The sequence below is a fragment of the Caretta caretta genome, chromosome 1 (assembly GCF_965140235.1).
Source record: "Caretta caretta isolate rCarCar2 chromosome 1, rCarCar1.hap1, whole genome shotgun sequence".
Taxonomy (NCBI): Eukaryota; Metazoa; Chordata; order Testudines; family Cheloniidae; genus Caretta; species Caretta caretta.
Window position 1 is genome coordinate 59,183,249 of NC_134206.1, and position 27,244 is coordinate 59,210,492.

Here is a 27,244-nt window from a genome sequence, read left to right on the forward strand (position 1 = left end):
GACTCTGTGTTATGCAGCTGAAATCCCCTTTCACTAAGATGTTCACAGTGGGATGCCCCCACGATCATTAATCAGGGTGCCACCATGCCAGTGCCTTGGGGATCCCCGCACCCTCCGTATGGGCTTTCCAAAGAAGTTCCTGCTGAGGAAGCAACCACTGATGTGGTTGGCTACTTAGATTCATGTTTGGTTAGTCTTTTAAAAAGTTCCTCAGCAGATCTTCAAGCTCATATTTGGCTAGCCTCCGTGCCAACACTCTTTTCATGATTTTCATCTCCTCACAGCTACCTCTAAACATGTATTTGTCCTGGTTCACCTGCTTCTTAAACTGTTGGGATTTCTCTCTTTCTTTATTACCATTTAAAGCGGCTACTTGCTTTTTCACTCTTACATTTGGATTGGTCATTTGCTGCAATTCATAGATTTCTTTTAATCTCCCCTCCAGATATCTCAGGTTAGTCTGGTGGGTGTTTACATGGCCCAATGCCAGCCTTATACCAGGGTTCAATCCCTGTAAGTATAATTCCCACAGTTCCGGGGTGTCGTAGCTGACAAATACCTCCTATATCCACTCCCACACCTGCCATACAAAATAATAATTTTTTCTTGAGGAAATGTTTCTCAGGTCTTTCATCATTCCTTTGTTTTTCAGCATAAGCCCGACCAATCACATTTTCATTAGGGTAGAATATACGATAGAGTTCTCTATATGAAATAACTTGACCATTATCCCATTAGTTAACACATCATAAGGAACATTTGCAAAATCGTCAGGTGACATACATTCCCTTAACAAGATAACAAAATCCTCATGAGTCCAATTAGGTGTTGCAGAAGCTTTTGTTAACCAGTCTAACACATTCTCTTTATCACACTTCCCAAACTGTTTACCCAGAGCCCCACGCTTGTTCTGGGGTTAAGGCTTTACTTTCTCGTTTTACAGTTGGTGGGTGATTGGTACCTTCATACTGCGTCACTGATGTTACCACAGGGGCCTGAGGGAGGTTTTGGTGGGCATCTGCCCCCTGTATGTACTCCTCTGGGGCTGAAGGCATTGCCTGTTTAGAAGTCTCCCTGCTGTATCTGGGAGGAAGATCCTCAACCTCTGTGTCTGTGTCTTCCCCTTCTGCATGGTAGGCAGCAAGGGGATCACTACAAGTAGCTCTTTTTATTCCTTTTTCCAGCTGCAGCTCCTTCTGGAGCTTGCCAATGTGGTGCTGACATTCCACATGATTAACTTGGGAGGTTTTGTGCTTATGCACTTCTTTCATTACCTGTCTGATTACAGCTTGGGCTTCTTGTCACTCTAAAGCCCTTACTTCAGCTACTTTCTCTGCAGCTGAGGATTTTTCACTTATCTCCCTAATCTGGGTCTCCAGTTGGGAGATTTGGAGAGTCAATGATGTCCCTCTTGACTTCTCTGCTAACAGGTCTGTTAGTTGCTGCTGAGCTAATTGGTCTGCCTGTTGTTTTCCCTCTTGGACTTGGTCTTTTTCCTTTTTTAGTAAGGTGACTTGCTGGTGGAGCTCCTTGCTTACCACAGCTAGTCCATAGAGAAGGGCACTTCACCGCTCACTTTTTTTCAGGAGGGGCTTACAAATGGAATCTCTCTTCCACAAGGTGTTAAATGTTTCTAGGGAGTCCACTCCAGATATGGACCCCTGCTTCCAGGGCTTACGACCTTTCCCAGATAACTCAAGGCCATGATCCACTGAATTTTTATTGTGCTTGCTCTCCCATCCTCTCATGCTGAAACTCAATCCATGCTGTACCTAAGAACTGCTTACCCTCAGCTCTCTCTCTCTATATATATATTTAGGGTCTGTATTTAAAATCCAAAAGGTAAAAGTTGCCAGTACCGAGGCTACCAATGAAGATAGCTCCCTGGCTGTGGAATGCCTCACAGCAGTCCTGAGTAGGTCTTACGGGCTGTTGCCCTCCCTGCTCTACTGTCTGTGATTGGCTGCCAGCCCACCTTCAGAAAAGAAGACGCCTTGCCAACAATATGGCCGACGCTTCCCCGTGACGGCACTCTTGTCCTGTCACTAGCTGATCCGCAGGGGCTTCCAGAACATGGTCAGGGTAGGACTCACTATTGTCCGTTGCCCTGACTCCTGACAGCAGGATTTTCCTTAGACCCGAATAAAAATGGGAAAGAGGGTATGGTTACCCCTCCCACCCCCCACTCCTTCAGAAATGGCTTCACATGGAAACTGTGTCCAGTATTCCCCAGCCATCAGGTATGGAGACACGGTTCCTGGTGGATAGCCACCCACTCTCGATCCCATCCCGGGCCAATGGGCCAAGATTAATCGCTGTATTGCAAATTAAAACGAAACACAGGACCTCTCAAAGAAAGGAAACCCTAAAGAGAGGTCCTGCCGCGATTGCCAATTGTTAGAGGGGGCAAAGGAGGAGAGTGTGTGTGTGTGTGTGTGAGAGAGCGCGCGAGCAAGAGACCTTTATGCTTCCTGTCTCCCTAGGTTCGGCCTCCCTGTCCAGCATCTGTCATCTGGTAGGACCCCTTCCTCATGCAAAGAGGGCCTTCCCACCCTAAATAATGAGGAGTCAAGCAATAAAGATAAAAATCAAATAAAGTGTATTGAAGGGTTTATAACAAAGGTGGGACAAACAAGAAGGGGAACAAACAGCAAACTGACACAATACAGTTATTATCTCCAACTTAACCCTATAAACAGATGTATAAAAACCTTCTTCCCAGATCGAAGCGATGGCAGGTGCTCAATCTTCTGGCTAATGATAAGCCTTTGGAGAGGATCTCCGAGGAGTCCCTAGATGTTTCTTGAGACCATGGGATAAAGCAGATAATGCATTCAGAGAACAGCGATGGATGATGACAAAGGTATGGTATCTTCTCCTTCTTCTTTTCTTACAGGTGAGGAAGCTGTTAGAGGAAAATCCCTAGACCTTCTATCCTGAAGATGAATAGATGCCTGTAGATAAGACCCATGATCCATGACTGTCCCTGGCTGCCATTCAGATGGACAGCCCTGAAGCCACGTTCGGGCAGCTTTATATACACTGGCCTGGGAAACCACTTAGAAATGGCGGGAACCCCCTTAGGAAAACCAGTTTTGAATGGAAGTTATTTACAACTCCAGGAGAAATAAAAGAGTGGGAAAATAAATCTATAAGTCACCTGGGCATAAAACTCTATTTTGGAACCAACATGGATTCATGTGATTACAGAACATATGAAAGCAAACCCAACCTAACAGGAACAAGCATTAATTTTTTCCTAAATTAATTATAGCAAAAGAGAACCCAACAAGACTTTTAGACAAACAGGTCTGTAAGATTTATTTTCCATTGCACGTACACGGATTATATAAAAGTTAGTAACAAGTTACTGCTTAATTTCCTTACATTTTCTAAAAGATAGTACAGCAGACCCTTGCCATATTAAAACATCAAGTCGGAAATCAATCTGAATAGGTAAATATGACAATATTTAAAAAAAAATTGCCCATTTTAGTGAGGGGAAATTGAATTATATGTTTATCTATATGCTGTAACAAACTATATAGCTTAGAGTATTACAGTTAGAAGTAGTTCTTTCAGTCCATCTGTACATATTTTTCTCCAGATTAATAATTCTTTTCAATTTTACTTAATTAAAACTGGCAGATATTTCAGAGACTTTATCTTTCTCATAGTATTCAAGATTCATCACATGGAATGCACTAGTAACTAAGACTTTATACAATTGCTATTCAAATATAAAAAGGGCACCACACCTGAAAATAAGAAAAAACCCTAAAACATATTTAAAAATTTATCATGAGATGAAAAGTGTTTAAGATGTTCAGCAATAAAGCCCTGTCCACTACTTACGTAAAAGAAGATTTTAAAAAATAATCACTGCACACAATACAAAGTGGGATCATACTGTAATCTTTCAGTCTTCTGTTACAGTAATATTCTTCAATACTGTTCACAAATGAGCGTTTCTATAGCAAACCAATTCTCAAAGTGTCGAATCTTTCGGCAATTTTTGGCTTCACGCTTTTGAATTCCTGTTGAGAGTTTGGGGAAATGGGGAAGAGAGGGAGGGATGACAAATGAGAGAGAGTGATGCATATTAAGAAGAATTAAAGTATTAGTCCATTTACTGTAATAAGGTACCAGAGGTTCCTCTCAATTCACTTCCAAATTGGAAGCAAATAGAGGAATACCACATTTATCAACATTTTAGTGATCTATTATTTACTTGTGTCCCTTATTTATCACGGGATCAATTAAAGTGTTTTTGCTTTTAAAAAGATTGTTTGCAATCATTTTTACAAAATAGTTTATTTTTCCCCATCTGCCACCTTCCCAAATACAGTCAGCAATCTGAGTAAATTACTCAATTAACTTAGTTCTGTGTATGCTTGTAAACTTCTCCTTCGGCACTAAACAAATGCTAAACAAAAATTATAATACTTCGCTTCTCTAGACTCTTGAATCTGAGATTGTCAAAGATCTTTCCACAGACAAATAATATAAGTTTTACAAGATCCCGGTGAGCTAGACAAGCATTATTCCTATTTTATAGATGCAGATTAGGAGGCACAGAGCAGTTAAGTGACATGGCCAAGTTTGCACAAAACACCTAGGACAAATTAATAAACTTTCAATTCTGTCCTTTGACAATAAGACCATCCTTTCTACATATGAAACATTGAACCTTAAAGTGTGTACGTGGTTAACCATTCTGACAGTTATAGTTACTGATGGTAAAGGCCACTATTGTTCGCTTTGTATTATTTATATTGCAGCTGACTGAAAATCTTCTGCCAAAATACTTTTTCAACACAAAATGGTTTTTCAACTAAAACTCTGAGAAAATTTTCATTTTCTTAAAAATCCTTGTCAAGTGGGGGGGGGGGGGGGAGAAGAGATTCAATGAGAATTTAAAGAAAAATTAATGGGGAAAAAGGTCATTTTATATTGCATTCATGCTCCAGATCCCATCATGCTAGTCTCTGTGCAAACACTCAGGAGCTTCAAGGAGCCAATGACAGCAAGACCACTCTAAATTTTAATCTGAGAGGTACTGTCTTCAACATATCCAGCTATTTATTGACTAGAAACATTAACATTTCCATCAACACGAGGTAACATTCTCAAGAGACTTTACCTTTCATGATTTCTTTGCGCTGTAGTTTATAGGTTTCCTTGCCACGGCACAGGCGATAAATAAAGGACCCCAACTGATCCACATTTTCAATGCGATCAGTAACAACCATCTGTTCATGAATCAGATAGGACTGAGGCAAGTATGTTCCAGCCTACATTAACAAAAAGGCAACAGCTCATTATTGGAAGTGCAATCATTCATTCTTCTACTTAGTACACACAAGAGCATTCAAATCAATTTTATATAATCTCCAACAGCAACAGTTCTATACAAATCAGGATTTGCAGTTTTGCAGACTTTCAAAATATGTAGTACATATAGAATTTTCTTTTAAACATCAAGAATGTGACTGCATTTTAGTGCAGATATTTAAGAGATAATAAAGTAATCATATAAAATGTCACAACATTTTCATAGCAGGAGACACTGACGCATAGTGTTCTTCCATTACAATAATTAAATCTATATCAGTTTTTTTGGCATAAGAGAAGCAAATTTTCTCCAATTAAGGTTTGTTACTGTGGGCCAAATCTTGCAGTCCTTACTCACCAAACACTATCATTTACTAGGGAGTCAATCGGAGCTTTGTCCAAGTAAAGACTGCAGAGATGTGCAAGAGGTTAGTAATATCTTGCTGATTGATGCAGGTCTCAGGGATCAGTAGTTTACTACTATCCTTCTGCATTCTGTTAAGTTTAAAATAGGGGGATCCCAAACATTTTCATAGCACAGGCCACAACTTAATGGACTGAATGGGAGGAGAGATGGTCCACAGGACAATCAAATAACATCTCTGCGCCAACTATACGAATTGATTAAATGAAAATATATCAGAAAGTATTTTTTCCTCTATGTTTGCTGATTGTAAAGCCATTACCAGAACATAAGGAAAGCCCAACTAATGTGAATATTGAGCTCTCCAGAGACCACCAGCAAAAACTCTGCCGACAACAGTTCAGAAAGCTGGTTCAGAAAACAGATCTAGGGCCCCATTCCTCGTCCATCTGGAGTCCACAAGAGTTTTGCCATTGATTTAAAAGAGCGTACAATCAGGCCCTATTGTGTCCTTCTGTCAGAGTTGAATATTCACAGAAACAAAAATTGGCAACTTTATTAAAAGTTGACTTTATTAAAATGTTATCCACAAATAAATCAGTCTTTCTAAAATGTGACTGCATAGAAAGAGATTCCATTTAGTATAATTCCTATTTCTGACACTAATGAAGAGGGAGTCTTTAATCTATTTTTCACTTGTGAGTTCAAACACTTAAGCTACTTTTAAAAAGCACCTTGGAATCCAAAGAAACTGCTGCACTTCATCCAGAAAATTACATTAGCATAGAATGTAGTGTAGCTGGCTAAAGATTTTTATTTTTATTTTCAATGAGCCATGTACAAGTTTCAATTACAAACCAGAGATTAAGGACAACAATGTTTTTTCGGTCCAAGCAGCATGTTTAAACAAGCTGATTAAGAGCTGTTCTTTTTAGCACAAAGATAGTGATTATATAATATTTACTCTGAAATGTAGACATATTCTTGACCACATCTAAAGAGGCAAACATAGGTGAATTGTTTTTTTCAGCTGACCTTGTAATTCATTAAACAATGAAAAGCCTTGTTATTTAAACAAATAATTTACAAGTTAAAAGACCTTCCAAGTTCAGGTGAAAAAACAGTTTTGTTTTCCACAGAAAGAAGATAAAGATTGTTACAGTAAAGACATTGCTTATTAAAAGCACACCATATTTCAAACTGCAATCTAAAAGAACATAAAATGTAAGAAAAACAGATTGCTCTCTACTGTAGTTAAAGGAAATTATACACTCCCACTTAAGTGCTTTAATTGCATACTACAGATGGGGAAAATCATAGCTATAAATTATTCTTGCAGCATATTTGTCCATACACGTAGAATCATAGAGTTTAAAGCCAAAAGGGACTATCAGATCATCTAGTTGGACGTCCAGTATATCACAAGCCATTAAGTTTCACACAGTTTTATCCCTGTACTGATCCCACCAATTTGTGGTTGGCTAAAGTAGATCTTTCAGAAAGGCATCTAGTCTTCACTTGAAGAGATCAAAAGATGAAGAATCCATCACCTTCTTTGGTATTTTGTTCCAATAGTTAATCACCCTCATTGTTAAAAATTTTTGTCTTATTTTGAATTTGTATGGCTTTAACTTCCAGCCATTGGTTCTCATTAGGTTTTCTCCACTAAGTTAAAGAGCCCTGTAGTACCAAGTATTTACTTATATATTTTAATTAGGCTAAGCAAAATTCTATGTTTATTTATTTATAATTTTGACAGACAATATCTAAAGTTTTTTTTAAGATTTTTTTTATTTTTATCTATTTAAATTTTCACAGCTGTGGGAAATTAGGGGAGTGTCCGACAATAATTATTTAATGACAATAGGTGTTGATTCAAATATTTATAACTGTTAAAACACAAATTGTCAACATCACGTGTAAAAATATACAAAGTAAATATCCTTAAATCAGATTCTAATAGGTTTTCAAGCAGTAGTTTTCTTACTATGCCTATCTGAAAATTTTGATTATCATTGATGGAAATAGTTTTGTTAGTTTGTGTGTGTGCTGAAATCGATGTTTACTGATAAAAATCTAATCCTTCCAAGTCTAACTGTAATCAAGACACCTCTCAGTCTTCTTTCGTTCCTTACTTCTTTCAGTGGAAGGAACTTTTCTCCAGCCCTTGAATAATTTTTTTTGGGGTGGGGGGGAGGGAGTGGGAGCTCTTTTTTGCATTCTCTCCAATTTTTCAACATCTTTTTTAAAATGTGAAGACTAGAACTGTATAGAGTATCTCAGAATGAGCCTCACCAATGCCATGCCCAGAAATAAAATCACCTCTCTACTCCTACTCCTCTGTTTATACATCCAAGGATTGCATTATCCCTTTTTCCCCCCACATCTTTACACTAGGATCTTATATTGAGTTGCTTTCCAGGATGCAGTCCCCCATTCTGTAGTTCTAGATTGCATTCCTTGTTCTAAATGTATAACTGCATTTAGCTGTATTAAAACTCTTTTTGTTTGAATGGGCCCAGCTTACCAAGCGGACCAGATCGCTTTGTGTGATTGCCTTGCCCTCATCATTATTTACCAGTCTGCCAATCTTTATGTCATCCGCAGATTTTATTAGCGATGAATTTATATTTGTTTCCAGATCATTGATGAAAATGTTGACTAGCATCAGACCTAGTACTGATCTTTGCAGAAACCCCCCTTGAAACACCCCCATTCAAAGATTCCCCATTGACAACTACTTTTTGAGATCTGTCTGTCAGCTTATTCTTAATCCATTTAACATGTGCTTTATCAATACTGTATAGTGCTAATTATTTAATCAGACGGTCATGCAGTATTAAGTCAAACGCCTCATAAAAGTCTATGTACACTACATCTCTGCAGGTACCTGTAATCACACAAACATGTAATCTCACCAAAGAATGACATCTTTGTCTATTCCTAAATCAATAATTCCTTTAAAACTGAACTCTTCTGAAGATTTAAGTTCTTTAGTGAGGAGTTAACTTTTCGAAAGCACTTTGCACGTATGAACTCCAGGACTTGTGAAAATAATATGAACATGTTTCTCTTTATTATATATAACAAAGCCACCTGCAATTCAACCATACCTTTATGTTGATCAGCAACTCCAAGAAATTTTTTGGTGGCATAACAACTGAAGTGTTCAGAGGAATCACATAGCACTTATCCAAGCTAAGGTCGAGGTAGGCTGTGAGTCTCTGGTGAAGAAATGCATACTCTAATCAAAATCATTTTAATAATTCTAGGGTTAGCAAAACTGTGTAAATATTGTGCTCAATTATTGTCATATACTTGTTCTTCCTGTAAGTTACAGTACTGTTAGTTAGAAGGTGTGCTCTAATTTATTGAGTTTGGTGGTGGGATACAGAGATAAAAGGCAATCCTAATATCAGGTTAGCTAGAACAGAGATTTCTGCAAGTCCATTGGTACTAGGTAGTTCAGACTTTTGAGTGCATCTGAGTTGTCGGAGGTTAAGTGCAGTATTTTTTAATCTTGTTGCTTGTATTTTAAAATTTCAGGGAGAAATCTGAAAGTATAAATCTCCCTTTCAGAATTCACAATGAAACATGACTGGAAGAGAACGCACAATAGAAAATATCAGATGCTATACATAAAAATATTTTATTCTTCCAAAATACTGTGCAGTTGAAATGCTAGTTTACTGATATACTTGGGAAACCTCAAAAAAACAAAAAAGTGTCAAACTTGCAGAATATAAATTTTAAACCACTAATGTATGATCTCTGGATTATCCAAGGGTAATATTTGTAATTGTTTATTAAACTATAACTCTAATAGACCCTTGAACTAGACTGAAAGGTCTTGAGGCACCATTAACTAAACTGTTTTTGCTAAGGAAGGGAAATATATTATGTTCAAGTGTTCAGTCTTGCAACATCCAACATTTTTTGAGAGTAACATATTAAATACGAAGAACTAAGGGCCCCAATCCTGCAAACACTATTGATCATAATGATTATTACTATGACTAGTCTAACTGCCAAAGGAGTAAGTACTTTGCTTATAGCAAGAGTTTGCAGCATGGGACCTCAAGTTAACAAAGCATTAAGGCTTAAGAATAATGAAGTACAAAACGTGAGGTTCTTACGGTCACATTGCATTTTATTTTCTATTGCTGTTTTTTCTCATACGTCTTCACGTTTCTTAGAGCCTGATCCAACGCCTAATGAAATCATTAGAAATCTTTCTATTGTCTTCAGTGGACATTGGATTAGGCCTTAAATGCATACTACAAAATATATTTATCACCTATAATATTTCTAAGGCTCCTCTCACCATGGGATCACATCTGTGTAGGATCTGCATTATGACCAAGTTATCATTGTTGTGGGAAATACCTTTGTCTTTCCTATTTTTATTTTATTTAGCTATGCAACATTAATATTACACAGAATTGAAATCGGCTTTGTAGGTCAGACCTCACTTTGGTATATGAGGTGCCAGCCTTTATTTCTGTCATGCTAGGTAGAGAAAGTGTGACGTATGATGTGAAAGAAGCTCTGCTGTAAATCTTAAATGTTGACTGAATATATTTAAAAATAATTTTTTCTAATCACATTATTTAAACAATGGTTTTCCCAAACTTACTTCTGAATGTTAGTGCTCATTTTGCCTAACTATTAACTTCATGTTTAAACATGTTTGAGTTCATACAAAAAAAGAGAGTGGCAATGATTTTACACAGTAGGAAAGTGTTCTTTTTTTCAGCCTTGCATAACACAAAAATAGCTCAACAGTTTTTCCTCAGGCTTTCAGCAGCAGCAAGAGTCACATTTCAGTGAAACCAGGCATGGATTATTTACGCATAATGGCATAATTTTCAGAAAGCGGAGAGAATGAAAATGGGTTTTTTCAACGTTAACTATGATCACTGAGAGAAAACTGTAGCATTACAGAGATGTCTTGCAAAAACTGTACTATTCAGATGTATAACAAAGATACTTATTTACAAAAGATAGGATAAAACTACTTCAGTAGTGCTCAGTCATGCCTTTAAAAGCAGCGAGTGGCCTGCAGTGGAGGCAGAGTGCCTCCTGAGAGCTCCCAAATGCCCAGGGTGGGGCTCTGGCTGCTGCCATGCACCTTAAAGTGAATACAGAATGTACTGCCCTCCACAGCCAGTCAGCTTTATCCTTGCCTTTCCACTGTCCCCTTTGGAATGCTTAGCTTCCTTTGAAGCACTACTGGATGAATACAACACTAGGTGAATACAATGACTGTGAATATGACTAGCCCCTGCACATGGGTGTCCAAGGGAATGAAGGCTTCTTCCACCCCACATTCATCACTACTGTTGCTTATCACAATCTGGCTTCATGTATCTTCAGCAATAAGACTAAAATTTTCTTCACGTTCTTGTATTATGACAAGGAAATGGATGGGTTTGGGTTTTTTCCCCTCTCTTTTCATGAGCAAGAACACTTTATAAATGGTGGGTTACAGACCAGGAGAACAGCAAGATCATCATCAAATGTGCACTCTGTACATCAGGTTTAATAATTACTTCCAGTTTCTGAATACCAAAATACTGCAGAGCTCACACTTTCACACCAGAAAAATAACTGAAATAATTAGAAACCACACAGATTAAGTTGATAAAATTCTGAAATTTTGTTTTTTAATGCTTTCAAGGATTCTCAGCAGACGCTCCTTACCCGGTGGAAATCATGAACAATGTCCGCTGGATCACTGTCAGCAAATTCTGGGACAGGCACGCTGATGAATTCAACATCTTCCTCCTCAAGGATCTGAATGTTTTGCTCAATTGTCTGGTAGCGAGCAGCTGGAGCATGTGCATCAGGCTCAGTCAGAGTTAAGTCATCTTCAATATACTTTATTCCACAGAAATACACACCACCTTGCTAAAAAAAAAAATAAAACAATCCCAGAACAAACAACATTTCAGCAAGTTTATAAAAAATTTAAAATGTGACCAACTACTATGCAAGCTTCCTCAGATAGCGATATCACAGCACCTTAAGCTCTACTCTCCACCCACACGGCTCTTCCATTCTCAAACTTCTCCTGAGCATACACTGCCCATCATCAAGCTAAACTACATTTTTTCAGCCAATTTATTTAATTCATAAGCCTACACTGGATCAATTTTAGACAGCACATGTCTTCTACATAGTTTGAGTAAGAGATTAAGGGCCTAGAGTGAAATCCTGGCCCCTCTGAAGTCAATCAGAAGTTTTCCACTGACGTCAAGGATGTCAGGATTTCATACCTGGTTTTTAACCTGGTCTTCCATTTGCACTAACAAATTACTGCAGGTGCAAATAAGACATGCATACCTCTAATTCCATGATTTGTGAGCAGAATAAGGTACTTAAAAGTTTTCATGCCTAAACTTGTACTTACAAATTGTAGTATTCAATAATCAGGTCCTTAAATATATTTGATTATGTTTTATGGTCTAGCCTAAATCCTGTTTAATTCATTTATTCTGACAATCCAAAACACGTTCAGGAAGTCCTTTATAATCTTGAAAGTTTCCTAGATTTAAGACTTTTTAAGTTTGTTTATAAAGTGAATTCATTTCTGATGTTTTAAACTACAACTGTCTTCACTCACAAGCTGTAGCCTGTCAACTACATATTTTATTTACAATATGACCGCTCTCACCTGAGCTAGACTCACTCCAGAGGAGTTAACTTGGGTGTAGATAACTCAGGCTAACACTGTAGTGCAGACAAGCTCTTAGACTTGCTCCTGGTAACCAAAATATAGCTTACACCACTTTGAATTTCATCCACCGAGTCTGATAACGTCTAAGTTGGTAAAATTCACAGAGAAAGTGAAGATCCAGAACAGAACAGCAAGAACAAACCAGAAAGGTATAAGAAGTTTAAGTTTAATTAGACTCCTCCAGCTCCTCTGTGCTGTTTGATCAGTTTAGACTCCTGTAGACATTAGCAAATGGACGTAAATGGTCTAAAGCACCAGGTGTCTGGAAATCAGGCTGTCAGGGAATGGGATTTTTCTGGGAACCCTCCACACAGGTCTTTCCCCTCCCACAAATAGAGAGGAGGTACATCAGCTGCCGCCATGGCACTATTTCCCACCCTTGGCCCAACATAGTACGTTCCACATGGCTGGAGTCGGTTTCGGGAGTGGGGAGGAATTGGATACTAGCCAGACTGACACATTAGCTACCCCACCAGCCCCATGACATTCAGGGTCTGTATTATCATAATTTCCACAGAATCCCTATGAAGTCACAGGGAAGTCCCTTGTAGCAGAGCTCCAATGGAACTGCACTGCCAGGAAGTCAGAGCCAATGCAGAGTTGCAGAGAGCTCTGGTTTCCTGCAGATCCCAGGTTTAGGGGCTTGCTCAACCTACTCCACAGGGGGGTGAGGGCAAACCGTTCACCCCAACTGAACGGTAGGAGAGAATTCTGTGGAAATTTCCTATCCCAGAAGTCTCTCTCCGAGTTTTTCCTGTGGGAGAGATAATCTGGCCCAAAGAGTCTGACACCACCTTACACATTCCCTCTGAATCTGGTTATATGAGGAGGAGAGTAATTTATCCCAGAGTGAAACTGCCAAAGGCACCACTCTTCATGAATTCCCAACTGACCTACCAAAGGAGGAGGACTGAAAATAACTTCTGAAAAAGCTGTACATTCAGCTCTTAAACAATAAATGTGAATAGAGAGAGAACCAGTAGCACTCTCTTGCTCACTCTCTACTAAACACAGGGCATACAGGGAGAAAAATGAAAGTCCTTTACTACACAAAAATGTATTTGGCTTACCTGGAATGCAAAATATTTGTACAGATAGGCACCACCAAGTATCACACCAGCAAGCATAAAAGCTACTCCAAAGCACATACACCAACACCAAGCTCTCCTCTGTCCAACGGGCACCACAGCTTCAGGGTCCTAGAAACATATCAAAGGGAAATTGTCAACATAACATTCCAAAATCCACAAAAGATTGTGGATGTACCTGTCTATTTAGTGCAAACGTTTCCAGCACCACTAGAAAATATTGGGTAATTTTATTTCACATTTGGAAAAAATACTTTAAAACTTATTCCATGTTAAGGTTCACAGCAACACCACCTCTGGTGAGATTATGAGGAGATAAAAACAGCTATAAATGCTGCAACCTCTTACTGCCATTTTCCTGGGCTGACCCATCAACTGGTTACTAATGTCAAAAGCATACAAGCTGAGAAGTCATGGGAAAGGTTCAGGAATGGTGAAGTCATCTGAAGCATCATTTCTCTCATAGCTGAGCTTTTCACAGGTTGTGTCCAGAAAAGTATCCATTTTTAGGCTAATTTTTGTGAAACAATAGCATGTAAGGGACCTGGATTGAGAAGAAGCATTAGGACACACTTCAGTATGGTACACTTTAAGAGGTTTGAAGAATAAGCTTAGGGCAATATCTGTCCCCGTGATATACGACTGTGATAGGTGAAGAAGAGGGAATAAGGAGTCTCCCTCCTCTGCTCTGGCATAGCAGTAAGAGTGGGAGTGCGTCTTAGAACTCTTTTGAGCAATAGCTAGGGAACTGGCTACTGCCCTAGTTGGCATACTACAGGCACAGCAGAGCATTGTTAGGCCCCACGCTGTACATATCGTGCTACATGTGAGGGATACACAATGCTCTTCTTTGGAGCAGTAGTAAGGAGTACCGAATCATGCATTTCCTCCTCAAGCCATCCTGAGCTGGTGCTTGCAGGAGGACGCCTATGTCTATATCACATGATCAACACCCTTCACTTCCCTCACGTCTGCATAATTCAGGTAAACGAAGGCAGGGTTTTGCCCTTGGTTTCTTAGGGTACATCTACACTGCCAAAAAACACCTGTGGCAGCAAGTCTCAGAACCCAGGTCTACGGGCTCGGGCTCGCACTATGGCTATACAAATAGCTGTGTAGATGTTCCCACTCAGTCTGGATCTTGGGCTCTGAAACATCCACCTCCCCAGGTTTTAGCTGAGCAGGAACATCCTCGTGGCTATTTGTAGTGCCATACTGTGACCCGAGACTCTCTGCTGGGGGGGTTGGGGTTTTTTGCAGTGTAGGTGTACTCCTAGAGTCTAACCCCTTCCAATCCGTAATACTGACGGATAAATGTCAGCGTTTGCATCAGCGGAAAGTAATTCATTATACCATTCCTACTGGTGACAACAAGAAATCATGACAATCAGGAAGACAGAAAATAGTGGTGAAAAATAAAAGTGGAAAAACCCTAGACACCCCTTTCACTAAGAGGAAGAAAAAGTTTTGCTTTAGAGTGATGGATATACTCTTATCTTTCAGCAGATACTTTTCATGGCTTTTGGGTTTGTTTTGGGAAAACCCAGTGCAATTATTACAACAAGCTGTTATAGCACTTAATAACTAAATAAAATGTTGAATTTTTAAAAATCAAAGTTCTAATTGTAACCTATTCTCTATGTTGCTTTAATAGTGGTGTACAAATCAGTCACCCACAATATATGGCAAGCTTCCGTACTCACTTTTCTGCAAGGTGACAGCTGACAACAGCAGACTGGAAGAATTAACAGGATCAAAACTTTTCAAAAATAATTACAGCTTATGCTTCGTTAAAAAAAAGTTTTTTATATTAACTTGCAGAGTGCTGCAAAAAGCAAAATAAGTGCATCTTTCTTTTGGCAGGTTTTCCATTTATTACAGCTAGATACATCATTGATTTTTGTTCCAAATACAGAACACTATGAGCTTCTGGAAGATGCATTCTCTTGACCTGAAATGCAGGCGTTGTAAACATAAGCTTTTATTATACCTTCCAGACAAATACAAATGCTTCTATGGAAAGCATAAACAAATTCTAACTGAAGCAGAGTTTTTAACTGATAAAAATTCCCCGGCAGCGTTTGCAAGGTAAGCACCGTAACCTCTGTGCTAATGCAGAAGACCCTGAAAGTATAAGTGGCTAGAAAACTATATTAAAAATGAAACTGATTCACCACAGCATGAACAGTGAAATGATGGTAGCAATTTTAAAAATCCTTTCAGTTTTAATTGTTAATTATCTAAGGATTTTTTCATTACCTACATGATTTTTAAGCTGACATTGTTCCTTCAAGTGAAAGGCTGAGGATGAAGTTTAATACCATACCCATGGTAATTTAATTAAGTTTCAGGTCAGTTTCTGATTCACTGTGGATTCTTCAGTCAAGTGTGTTTAATTATAACTCTAAGTCAGGTAAAGCAAGGATTTTTATATTGTCCCTGTACTAGCAGGTAATTTCACATTCCAAGACTTTTCAAACTATGAAGGACATCTACATACAACTTTTTTTAAAAAATGCTGCCATGGAAATTGCTGTAGATTAATAAGGAAAACAGACAGAAAATGAGGATTCAACACTAAAGAGAGAGGGATATTACATAAAAAGTTTAGCATGACCTGATTTTTAAATTATCTCAAAACAAACTGATAGTTTTAAGTTTGTTTTAAAGAGAGTAGGGGGGAAATCCAAACAGCGTTGAGAGAGAACAGTCACTTGTCTATAGCAAACAAAGACTATTCAAAAATAGCTATTCAATTCAATTGATATAACAATGAAAAAACTGTGGAGGAGGATTTTACATTATGTACACCTATCCCCTAGGAATTGGGCTTAGACCACAAACTAATTTCTCATATACCAAAAGAGTCTCCAAATAGATTGAAATTACTTTCAAACTGCTGCTTCCAAGATGGTGTGAAGTTAAAACAGGTGTTATTAATATTCCTAACCTAAATATTTTTGCTTTGATGTATGAATGATAGATGTAAACTGAACATTCAATACATTCCCATAATCCTTCAATGTATTATTATTATTTGTGAATACATGCCCAGCAATGCTATACTAAGATATTTCATATGTATGAATTGACTTGTAGCACTAATCTGCTCACAATCTGTTGCCAATTTTAGTGCACAGTTTCAAGTACAGTTTGCTTATTATTTAGGATAGCACATGAGATCACATCTCAGTAGAGCTAAACCACAAGTATCAGGCAACACTGAAAAAGATTCTCTGTTAAATTAATAAATAATATTGATCTAATTTCCCTTTCTGAAGTGGATAATTAAGTACATCAGTTAAGTCTTAAATGGAAGCACTTGAAATTATACATAACCAAAACTATAAATATTATTAATCCCACAATGCTAGATTATACTAATACTAACTGGTTGCTACCCTATGACCAAGTTCCTGGAACACAATACTGTTTATTCTAAACTAGAATGACCCAAGAGCATATTGCACCTCCCTATTCCAGAATAGATCCCTGCACCTCGGAATCAATAGACCTTGAATGCAAAATGGTGTTGCTGATGCCTACCCTCTGCTTGGGTGGTTCCTGCTTTGAAAGGAAAGCATTCTTTTAGAGGGGAGCTCCACTAATGAAGACTGTGCCAAATTAGTGCATACCCCAGCTGTCCTGACTACACATCATTCCAAGTCAGTATTACCCATTCTGGGGTCTGTAGTTGCCCTGCACAGGGTCACTCGAGAGGCAGAGGTTGCAGTCTGTCACCTCAACTTTCCCTTCTTGGGAGACTTTCTACTGGGGAGTCTCCACCGGCAAAATTCATCATATAATCTCTCGGTGCATATAGGCCTCCAAGGATATGCCTCCCTCCTTTCTTCCTACCTGTCTTTTAGGGGCAGCAGCAATCAATCCTAGCCGTTCCACCGTTACATCTCATCTTTGTCCCAGTATGGCTTTCCCTTCTGATTCCCAGTTGGGTCCCTGACGCTATGATAACTCCATATGGATAATCTTCTTTGGTGCAAAATGCTTTAAGTGGAGACTGGCATAAGCCTGGCATTTGTCCTTTGTAAGAACTCATCATTCTAAGATCAGAAAGGGACTCAGTGGCGATTTGACTAACCCACTTCCCTTGGAGAAGGGTCAAACAGAGGTGTGCGCTCATGTTACTTCCTTTTAATTTGTATACTAATTTTACAGCGTTTAAGTTAAAAGATCCAGAATTCCACAATCTGAATACTGTGGAACAGCTCTTTTATACACAGATAACAATGTTTCTTTCATTATGCATTTGAGATCTGAGGTTACTTGCCAGGTTCTCTGAAGTTTGCTTGACCTGGCCTCACTGAATAAATTATACCAAGATTATAGTTGTTTCATTTGAATAAAGATTCTTTTGCCTGTTGTGGTCAGTGGATGGTGTCAAGCTGCACTTTGCCTGTGTCCTTCTGGAATTATAAAGTGCTCTCTTGAGTTGTTCAAATGATACCAAAATTGCCCATTGTGCATAACACTTTTTAATTCCAGAAAAAGACCGAGAAGCCCTTATTAGAACTGATAATAGACAGGTGTAACTTGTAAGTAATTATTCTGGGGAACAGGTTAAAAGAAAAATAATGTAATAATCTGTAGCCCCACAAACATCTGCAGTTACTCCTTTGATGAAATGTGCAAAATACCCTCTTGCTCTTTTCAGTTCAGCTTCTACCGTTTCTGTATTTTGTTCCAATATAAGTATAAAGATTCAACAGCACCAATTTAACATTTAGGGTAACTTTTCAAAATGCTAAGAGGACAACTCCTAGGAGGAGCACTCAGACAAAGATATCCCTAGATTGAATAATCTCATGGGGATTTACAAGTAAATCCTCCCCTCCTGTGGATTTTTCTACAAGAGTAGAACATACTGGTTTAAAATAGTAAACACTTGAATTTCTTTCACGCTTAAGGCACACACCCAGCCAGCTCACATTCCAGAAATTATTACAATTAGGCCTTTATTTCTCTAAGTAAATTAGGGATGCACCACAGAAATATATTTTCATCCATTTGTACAGGAACACTCAACTGAGCGTTAGCCTGTCTAAAGCAAACATGATGTGCCATGAAGAATTCATCAAGTTTTGTGATCCGCAAGCAACTACCCAAAAGATACTAACCCATATTTAAAAGTAGCTATGGTGGAGACAAAAATAAGATTTAAAATACATTTTATAAATGTTTCTGCTTCAAAAGTGTCACATATTGCCTTTGATCTGCACATAAATCAGACACAGTTGGGTTGAAGGGCTTAGATTTAATCAACTTCCACTTCTAACATAAATTATTATGATAGTTTCTAAAGGGCTTCATTGCAATGAGACAGCTCATATGTTCAAAGCTGAGCATATGCTCAAGTGCTCTGCCAGATCAGGGCCAGAGTGCTTAGCACCCTGCAGAATCAAGCCCCTTAGGAGCTCATTGTAGTGGCTATTTTAATGCTTTTGCTAAACAACAAGAGGATTTTCTACAGCTACAAATGTTGAACATGTGAATTAACCAAACAGTATCACACACAGCAGCTTTGCAAAATTCGGCTTGTCCAACCACTTGGAGTGAGCAACTTCTGTTTTGAGCAACAAACAAAATATCAGTATAGTATTTCAGTCTGCTCCTGGGGGAATTCCATGTGATTGCATGCATAATTAATGAGCTGTGCATATTTTAATTTTTTGTGCAAAAAAAAAAAAAGCTTCTGCCGAAATGTTGCTGCACTTCCACCTTTTGCCCACCAGAGGGCACTGTGGCATACAGACATACTTGCTAACAGGTATTTTCAAATAAAATGACCAAATATAATTGAAACTGGTGTGATTATATAGTGTTATTTTGACAAATAAAATATACAGAATTTTAAAATATTGTGCACAGAAATTTTTTGTTGCAGAATTTTTAGGTGCAGAATTCCCCTAGGAGTAACTGTCATGTTAAGGGATGGGCAAGTAAATTATTGTCCCTTGGTTGGTAATTTTTCATGCAAATTTTGTATGGCTGCTAGACAGAGGAATCTTGCTACTGGATGTGGCATGGTCCACTGAGATTGAGGAGATCTGGACCTTATTTCAGAGTCTGTCACTGACACACTGTGTGATCATGGACCAGATGTCATACCCACGGTATCTGTTGCAAAACTTTCATTGACTTCAGTGGTGCAGGATCAAGCCTTTGGTATTTCTCTCTTCTGTTTTGGTTTCCCTAGCTGTAAAATTGGGAATGATATACAGTTTTGTAAAGTGCTTTGAGTCTATAAATTAAAAGCATATTAATTCACACTAAGTATAAAAAAGCACTACGTAAGTGGTAAGGAAATTAATGTTGTATTATGAATTTGCACCTGTGACTAGATAATCCAATGCAATGTACACAATTTTGCCAGTCATCAAGTGAAAAAAATTTACTTCAGCATTTATTCTGTCAATTGTAGTTTAGTTTTTAATTACAATACTTCATAATGTTCTTGCAAGTATTGTAATACATATTGAAGTAAAAATTAGTCTTAGCAATGCAAAATTTTACAACAGAAAACACTGCTGAGACATATGGAGAGAAAGTGGTTTTGTACACATTTAAGTGTCTGTACTGCTTGTCTACTATATATCAATTATATACAGAGCTTGCAAGTGTACCATTAATGCTACTTTATTACATTTCCAAAGAGTAATCAAAAACATTACTGGATCCAAAATAAATATCAACAGCATTCCTCAGAAAAGCCAAATCCTAAGCACCACCGGAATATATCAAACAAATGATGTACTATTGGAAAGAAAAAAAATCATGAAAATAGTGAAATATTTACCTGTTTATAAGATTTGGTTGAAAATTTTTTGACAGAGCAGTTTTCCACTGGAAAATGAAGTTTCTTTGAAATCAAAGTGTTTCACAGGAACATGTCAATTTTGAAGAACTTTTTCAACATGAAAATCGAAGTAAATAATTTTGACTCTCTAATTTCAGTACATTAAAAATGTTTCATACTGACACAGTAAAAGTGTTTCATCTTCATTTGTTTCAACTTTTATGATATTCAACTAGTAATTTTATTTCTATTCTATATTTAACATAAATTATAGTTGATATGCATATTTATGCTTTGACATTATCAAAATGATATGATTTGATAGTTTCAAACTGAAGTTTTCCTGCAAAACAAAAATTCCAGAAATTTCAGATTTTCACTCTGATTCAAAACAAAAAAGGGTTTCCAGTGTCAGAATTTCCCACAGAACAGCAACTGCAGATTCTGAACAGCTCTGCTATTTACAGAATACATTATATAGTTTTATAATGCTTACATTGAAACAAAGTTCTTTAGAGCTTATTAGGAAAAAATATATACACATCAAAAAGTGTTCTTAGGGATGATATAGATCGGTGGTTTTCAACCTTTTTTAATTTTCAGATCCCTAAAAAATTTCAAATGGAGGTGTGGACCCCTTTGGTAATCTTAAGAGAATCTGCAGACCCTCAGGGGTCTGCGGACCACAGGTTGAAACCTCTGTGATAGAACATATGTGCGTATTTGTAGAAACATGAATTTCAAAATTATTTTTAATGTCATCACCTGTAATGGCACATTATAGTACAAGGCATGTTATTTTTCTAAGCACTGTATAGTGTAAGGGCCTATCTACTTAAGGGAACACTATTTATATGACAATTTTATGCAAAAAAAAAGTTCTCCAAATACATTTGAAAAAAAACTTACCCAAGTATCAGTTTGTTAATCTGACAACAGAGAAGATATTTAGAAATAGTCTATGTAAAACAATTCTCTGTCTGCCCATGTATCCTCCCAATCCATGTACTGAATTGATTTAACCTGAAACGGCATTCATGGACATCAACATTGTCTCACCAGCCACAAAATAAATAACTGCCAAGGTAATTATTGTGGTGGTGTGATACAAATATCTTGTTTAAAATATGAAATATCAATGTACTGGAAATGAGGGAAACAGTATTTCACCATAGCAAAGTTTCATATTTATCATTCAAGTCAGGAAGAGATTTAAAAATGAGAGAAACACAAAAGGAAGTGAGATATGGACCATTTCCAAGAACTCCTCTGCTCCCATATGTTCATTTCTACTGCTTGAAGAAAGATTTGCAACCAATGTTCCCAGCTCAAGGTCAGAAAGTTCAAGAAATGAATCCCAGGTTTCCAAGCTCCAACATTAACAGCAATTGTTTTTGGTAGAGTTCCAGTGAAACAAGTTTTATTTTTCTTTTAATTTGTAATTATTTTGTGTGTATCGTTCACTCAGTTGTTGGCAACATCCTCAAAGAAGCTTTGGAGGCAACTGTGCAAAGACTATCATGACGTTGTTTTTAAGGAGGTATATTATTTATTCAGTAGTACAGATGACCATGCAAGAATTTACCTCAAAGGGTGGCAACTTAGCCACTCATTTCCCTCTACTCCCTTTCCCAAGAATCTCCAAGTTAAAATAAATCTAAGATTCCTCGTGCAGAAAAACTTTGTTAATATAGAAGTCAACATTATTGCCTCTCCCTCCTGCACACATTCGAGGACGTACAAACCTCTATGGCCAAATAAGGAAGCAAGAGACATTTGCACATCCTTTGGACCTTATCTGGAAGGTTAGTTATTTTCTTTTAAGGTCCGGGACAAGTTCAGTAACATCCCCACCAAAACAGTGGGAGAGGAAGAGAGAAATCAGCCTGCTACAATTCTCTTTCCTATGCTTCTTTAGTACTGGCACCCTAAAATACACAGCAGGCAAATCTATCATACTCCTGAGGCAAGCACAAGCTGTCCAGTTTAGCCATCTACATTGTCAGGGGAAAGGTAGCAGAATCTCCTATCAAAGGTTTCTCCCTCCCTTTGGAGAGAGCTCAAAAGAGTCCCCACAAAGAAAACTTTTGCAGACAGGAATAGAGTTGCCAGGCCGCCACCAAAAACGATGCTACCAGGGGAAAGAAGGAAATCTCTGCAGAATAAGAAGTAGCTACATAAAGTGCCCTATATATTTAAAATGAGTAAATTCAGTTTTCCAACACCAAAACAAGCATCATGACATAGTATACAATGCCAACGGACCTTTATCTGTAATCTTAGAAGTACAGTGCTCTAAGGTAAAAGACAGGATTAACCAAATCTAAGCTAACCGAAGACTGGCTATGACCCACCAAGGTGTGACTTCATAACTTCACCACATAAAGCCATATTTGATGAACACCTACAGCCTTGAAGAAGCCAGGTTGATGTCTGGTATTGAAGGAATTGACCAACAGACTTTGAAGTTTGCTGAGGATCCAGAACCCTTTAGTGGGGACTTATTCTACTGAGCAAGCTCTGTCAAATATAGGACGGCTTCAGGCATCCCAATAGAACTCTGGCTTTCCAAAGGTCCATTGTATTATATTTAAACCTTTTTTCTGCACTTTGGTTGTGGTAAAATCATGTAATGAAAGATACTATTGTACTATACATGAGCAAGGGGGAGAATTAAGCGTAGTGTGGGAACCTGCACTAAAAATATGCTGACTTTTGGCTAAGACTATAGCATGAGAAATTTCAGTGCAAACGGAAGAGTGTGGTCCTTAAATCAGAGGTTCCGAATAGAATGCCTCCAGCAACTGTAAGTAGGGAGTAATTTTTTCAATTCCAAAATAATATCTTGATAGATAACTATGCACATACCGAGATTTGTACTTTTAACTCATTAAAAATTTATTTATTTATTGATGTAACCAGTTCAAGCACATTATTGTACAAGCATTACACTATGGAATCTCTTCTGTAAGAGAAGTTCAATAAAAAGTTATTTTAAATAGAAATTTATGCTCTCTCTCTCCCTTCTGCCACGGCCTGCAACTACATTTCTCATCATTCCCTTCTTCAGAGGTTACTGGCCAGATCCTCAGGTGCGCCTTGGCTGTTCTGTGCCACACCGCCAGCATACTTTGTCTGCAAACCCTGCCTAATCAGCCCAGGGAGGATTACCACCAGGGTGATCTTGCAATAAAATACAGCTGAGGTAGAGAGCTGCTCCAGTACAATGTGATGAAGATGGCATGCAGCAGAGCAAGACAATACACAAGGGAGTTTTATGCCACGTTTGTGTACTACCACTTCCCCTGGCTTCAGCTTCTGTCATACCAGAGGATCTACCTTTGTACATGAAGACCATCTGGTTTGCTATCATCTCTCCTTGGAGTCTGGGGGGTAAAATGCTCATCAAGCAATTACACATGCTTATCTCTGCCAATCTTCTTCCACTTTCCCTTCCCTTATTTTTTCTTTTTTAACCTGAGACCAGAACGTTTCCCAGGACTTTTTAAGTGAAAATGTACAGCAGCGTATATTTTAGGTCTGTACTTGGGTTCTAGACCTATTGTTATCCTGCAATATAAGCTCAATATGTTATGAAATACGTGCTTAATATACATGTTCTCATAAGACCCTCATCTCCTTAGTAACTAAGCGCCTTCCAGCACTGCATTAAACAATGTTACTAACATCTGTCATGTGTGGTTTACTCTCTCTCTCATCCTCGCCCCAGAGAGAATTGTGTATGCCCCATGTAGTTTTTTGTTTTGGTATGGTTTGGGTTGGTAATGTTTTAATGTGTATGTTGCTGTGTTTATAGTAAAGACGACAAGGTTGAAGGAGTGTAAGAGGAAGATGGTGAAATTTGTGGTGGTTCTTAGATCCTGTGAGAGGTCAGCTACAAAACAGCATTTATCTCAATATTGAGAAGTTGGGCAACTGTCTCTCCCAAAACCTCAGATAAATATACTTTACTTAGAATTTCTTTTACTTTTGCTTTCAAACAAACATGCTTGAAAAGGCCATTTCAGGAGAATTCCTTGAGGCATGCCATTGAGAATGGGGGATCAGTTCTGATAACTGTCCTGAACACACTTCTGTTAGATTCAAAGCCCCACCATCCCTGAAAAATGCTCATTTGTGGCTGGAATTATTGCCTGTACACAGCATCGTTTCCAAGCATTTTATTTTAAAGCTGTTTTTTAAGCTCTGGTCAGGCAGGTTTTGGCCAGTACATCTGGTAACAAGCAGAGGATACAGGGGAACTTATAAGTAGCTACAGTGAAACTAGACAACCTTTTAATCTGTTTAGTAAATGTTCGCCCTTTCTGTTTCCAGACAAGCAAAACAGTAATAAACAGAGCAAAATTAATTTCTAATCCTGTACCTTATTCAGTTGAAACTACTAAACTCTACAGGAATGAACTCTTGGTCAACATGAAAACTCCCATTGACTTCAATAGGGTAGGGTTTCACCTCTGAAGCTTTGCCTGAGAAAGACTGGCCCTTAATTTGTACCCCAAATATTTTCTTAAACAGCTACAGGTTTAGAAAATTGACAAACAGTATATATGTCCAACAGACCCAACTACACAATTTGGATGTGTGATGCATAAAAGATTAAAAAAGCATATGAAAACTTAAATATATTTATGATTAAGTGCAATATGCAATTTTAAATGTCTCTATCAATTTTGTTTTTAGTTTTTTTAAACATGTGCAAAGTTTCAGCCCAGACAGACACAAACCCTCCAACTCTGAAATTAAGGTTTCAAAGTAGCAGCCGTGTTAGTCTGTATTTGCAAAAAGAAAAGGAGGACTTGTGGCACCTTAGAGACTAACAAATTTATTTGAGCAGAAGCTTTCGTGAGCTCACATCATCGGATGCATTAAAATACAGCAGAAATGTAATCAGATTTCCAATAAGAGTTCCACCATCATCAAAAAGGAGTAAACACCTAAAGCAATTTTCCAAATGTATCAATGTGCTCCAACACAGTTCATTTGACTGTCATCAGTCGGATTAATGTCTCATCCTGTGTCTTGCTGGACACTAAGTGTGTTTATTACTCCTGGTAACTTTGTGGTTTTTCCACCCAAGCTTTTAATATTTTGTAACAGCTCAAACACACACAGGACACTCTAACCTTGTCACTTTTGCCCTACTGCAGAAGAGACATTTGGCTACGATCAAATGTAGTTTAACATCAGATTCGTTCTCCACCCGTGAGCTAGTATAGGCTGCATTTGCAGAGGGACGGACTCAATCTAATGTATTTTTTCCTAAGGCTAACTACGCTGTTCCTAAACAACAAGAAGCCAGCAGCCCTGTGCTCTCCTACCCCCCTAGAGAACTTCAGCGACGGATCCAGACTAGCCACCACAAAAGGAGAAGAACGTAGCATTAAAAAAAGCCAAGCTGGCCGTAATCCAAGCGCTGTCGGGCTACAAAAAACCCGAAGTACAGGGAAACAGAGCTGTAAAGCTTGTTCTCACGTCAGCCATTTTAGAAGCCTGATCTGGCAAGGGGATTGCTGGCCCCAGCTTTGCAGCTCCCCTCGCTCTACCTCCCTGCATTTGGACATGCACTGTTGACAGTCACCTTATTTGTCTTTCCCCAGGAGGCCTCTCGTCTCCCATCAATAAACCTGAGGCGGATTTGTTTGCAAGGAGCCCAGGCTGCAAAGCTCCCGTTCAATACCCTACCCCCTCACTTCCAGCTCCCAGCGGGGCTTTAGCTAACCCCTCCCCGCACAAAGCCACTTGCCCCCTTCTGGCCCTGAGCACTGCGATTATTGATCACTCACCTCCCCCACCCCGTGCAGCTGGAGCAGGCCGCGGACTCCCCCCCCGGCCCCGCGGCTCACCTTGGCGTCCGGGCCCAGGATGAGCACCTGGCTGTTCTCCTCGTCCTTCTTGGCGGCCTCCTTCTGCGCCAAGGCGGAGTTAAACGACACTTTCACCATGGCGGCGGCGGGTTAAAGGGGTTGAAGGCTCGGGGCTGCGGCGCCTCAGGCTGGGACCAGCTCCCCGCGCAGTCCCGTCCGAGCGCTGAGGTGCAGGGCGCTGCCGGAGCCTCCCGTGGGGGCGGAGAAAGGAGGCGGGGCGGACGGGGCAGCTGGGCTGGCTGCCTGCCTGCGCCTGGGAGTCGCGGTGTCCTTTGCTGCCGGGCCCGGCCCACAAAGAGCGGGCCCGCGCAGCGGAGATCTGCCGGCCCTGCACGGGAACCTTGCTCCGGGCTTGCAGGGTCACACAGAGCAAACTCCGCTTCGGGAGCGCAGGTTGGGATTCCTGCCGCCGCCGGGCTTACCGCGGACACCCAGCTCGGCCGCTTGGGGCAGCCCCATTATTGCTGTCTCTCTCCCCCACCCCATCCACTTGTTAAATCTTGTCTTTTAGGCCATGGATCTGCAGGGGGGCCCCCTCGAGTCGGCACAAAGCCCCCTTTAAGTCGGGGAGGGGGGCTACGATGCAGACCTGTTTGCAGGATCTAACCTTTAGACTCTGGGGCAGAGACTGCCGGTTACTCAGTTACTATGTGTAGTGCATGGGTTGGTCAAAGTCTCTGGGCACAGCAGTGATACAGATAAATAATGGGTCAGTTTAGGTGCTGTAATACAGATGATATATATAAGTCAGTATATGCACTGACTTACCACCCTCTCCAGCAACCCCTAAGAAGTAAATGCTCAGGGAATCAGAGCTCAGAAATACCCGGTACAGGCCCCTGTGTTGTACTGATAGCAATATAAAACTACTGTGTAGCTTCTAGAATCTCAGCTCTCAAGAATTAAGAGTAAAGGTAAGCCTCTTGGTGTCACGGTTGGGAAGAAAACTTCAAAAATATGAGTGTAAAACTGTAAATCATGTGGAAATGGGTCTGCAGAGGGCCTGCAACAATAGCTCTT

General features: G+C 39.1%; 1 protein-coding gene across 1 annotated transcript; it reads right to left on the minus strand.

Moving 5' to 3' along the window:
- Nucleotides 1–2,576: 2,576 nt before the first annotated feature.
- ITM2B (integral membrane protein 2B) lies at nucleotides 2,577–26,671 on the minus strand. Its single transcript, XM_048850211.2, has 6 exons — nucleotides 26,204–26,671; nucleotides 13,508–13,636; nucleotides 11,402–11,608; nucleotides 8,812–8,922; nucleotides 5,144–5,294; nucleotides 2,577–4,037 (listed from the first exon to the last, which is right to left on the minus strand). The coding sequence occupies exons 1-6, from the start codon at nucleotides 26,300–26,302 to the stop codon at nucleotides 3,946–3,948; spliced, it is 789 nt and encodes a 262-aa protein (XP_048706168.1). The 5' UTR covers nucleotides 26,303–26,671; the 3' UTR covers nucleotides 2,577–3,945.
- Between the last annotated feature and the right edge of the window lie 573 nt (nucleotides 26,672–27,244).

Excerpts from the sequence above, each read along its gene's own strand:
- ITM2B (XM_048850211.2), bottom strand. The coding sequence starts at position 26,302 with ATGGTGAAAGTGTCGTTTAACTCCGCCTTGGCGCAGAAGGAGGCCGCC. Across the intron at positions 13,637-26,203 it reads TCCTGGGCCCGGACGCCAAG|GACCCTGAAGCTGTGGTGCC; the intron begins GTGAGCCGCGGG and ends ATATGTTTCTAG. Across the intron at positions 11,609-13,507 it reads ACAAATATTTTGCATTCCAG|CAAGGTGGTGTGTATTTCTG; the intron begins GTAAGCCAAATA and ends TTTTTTTTTTAG.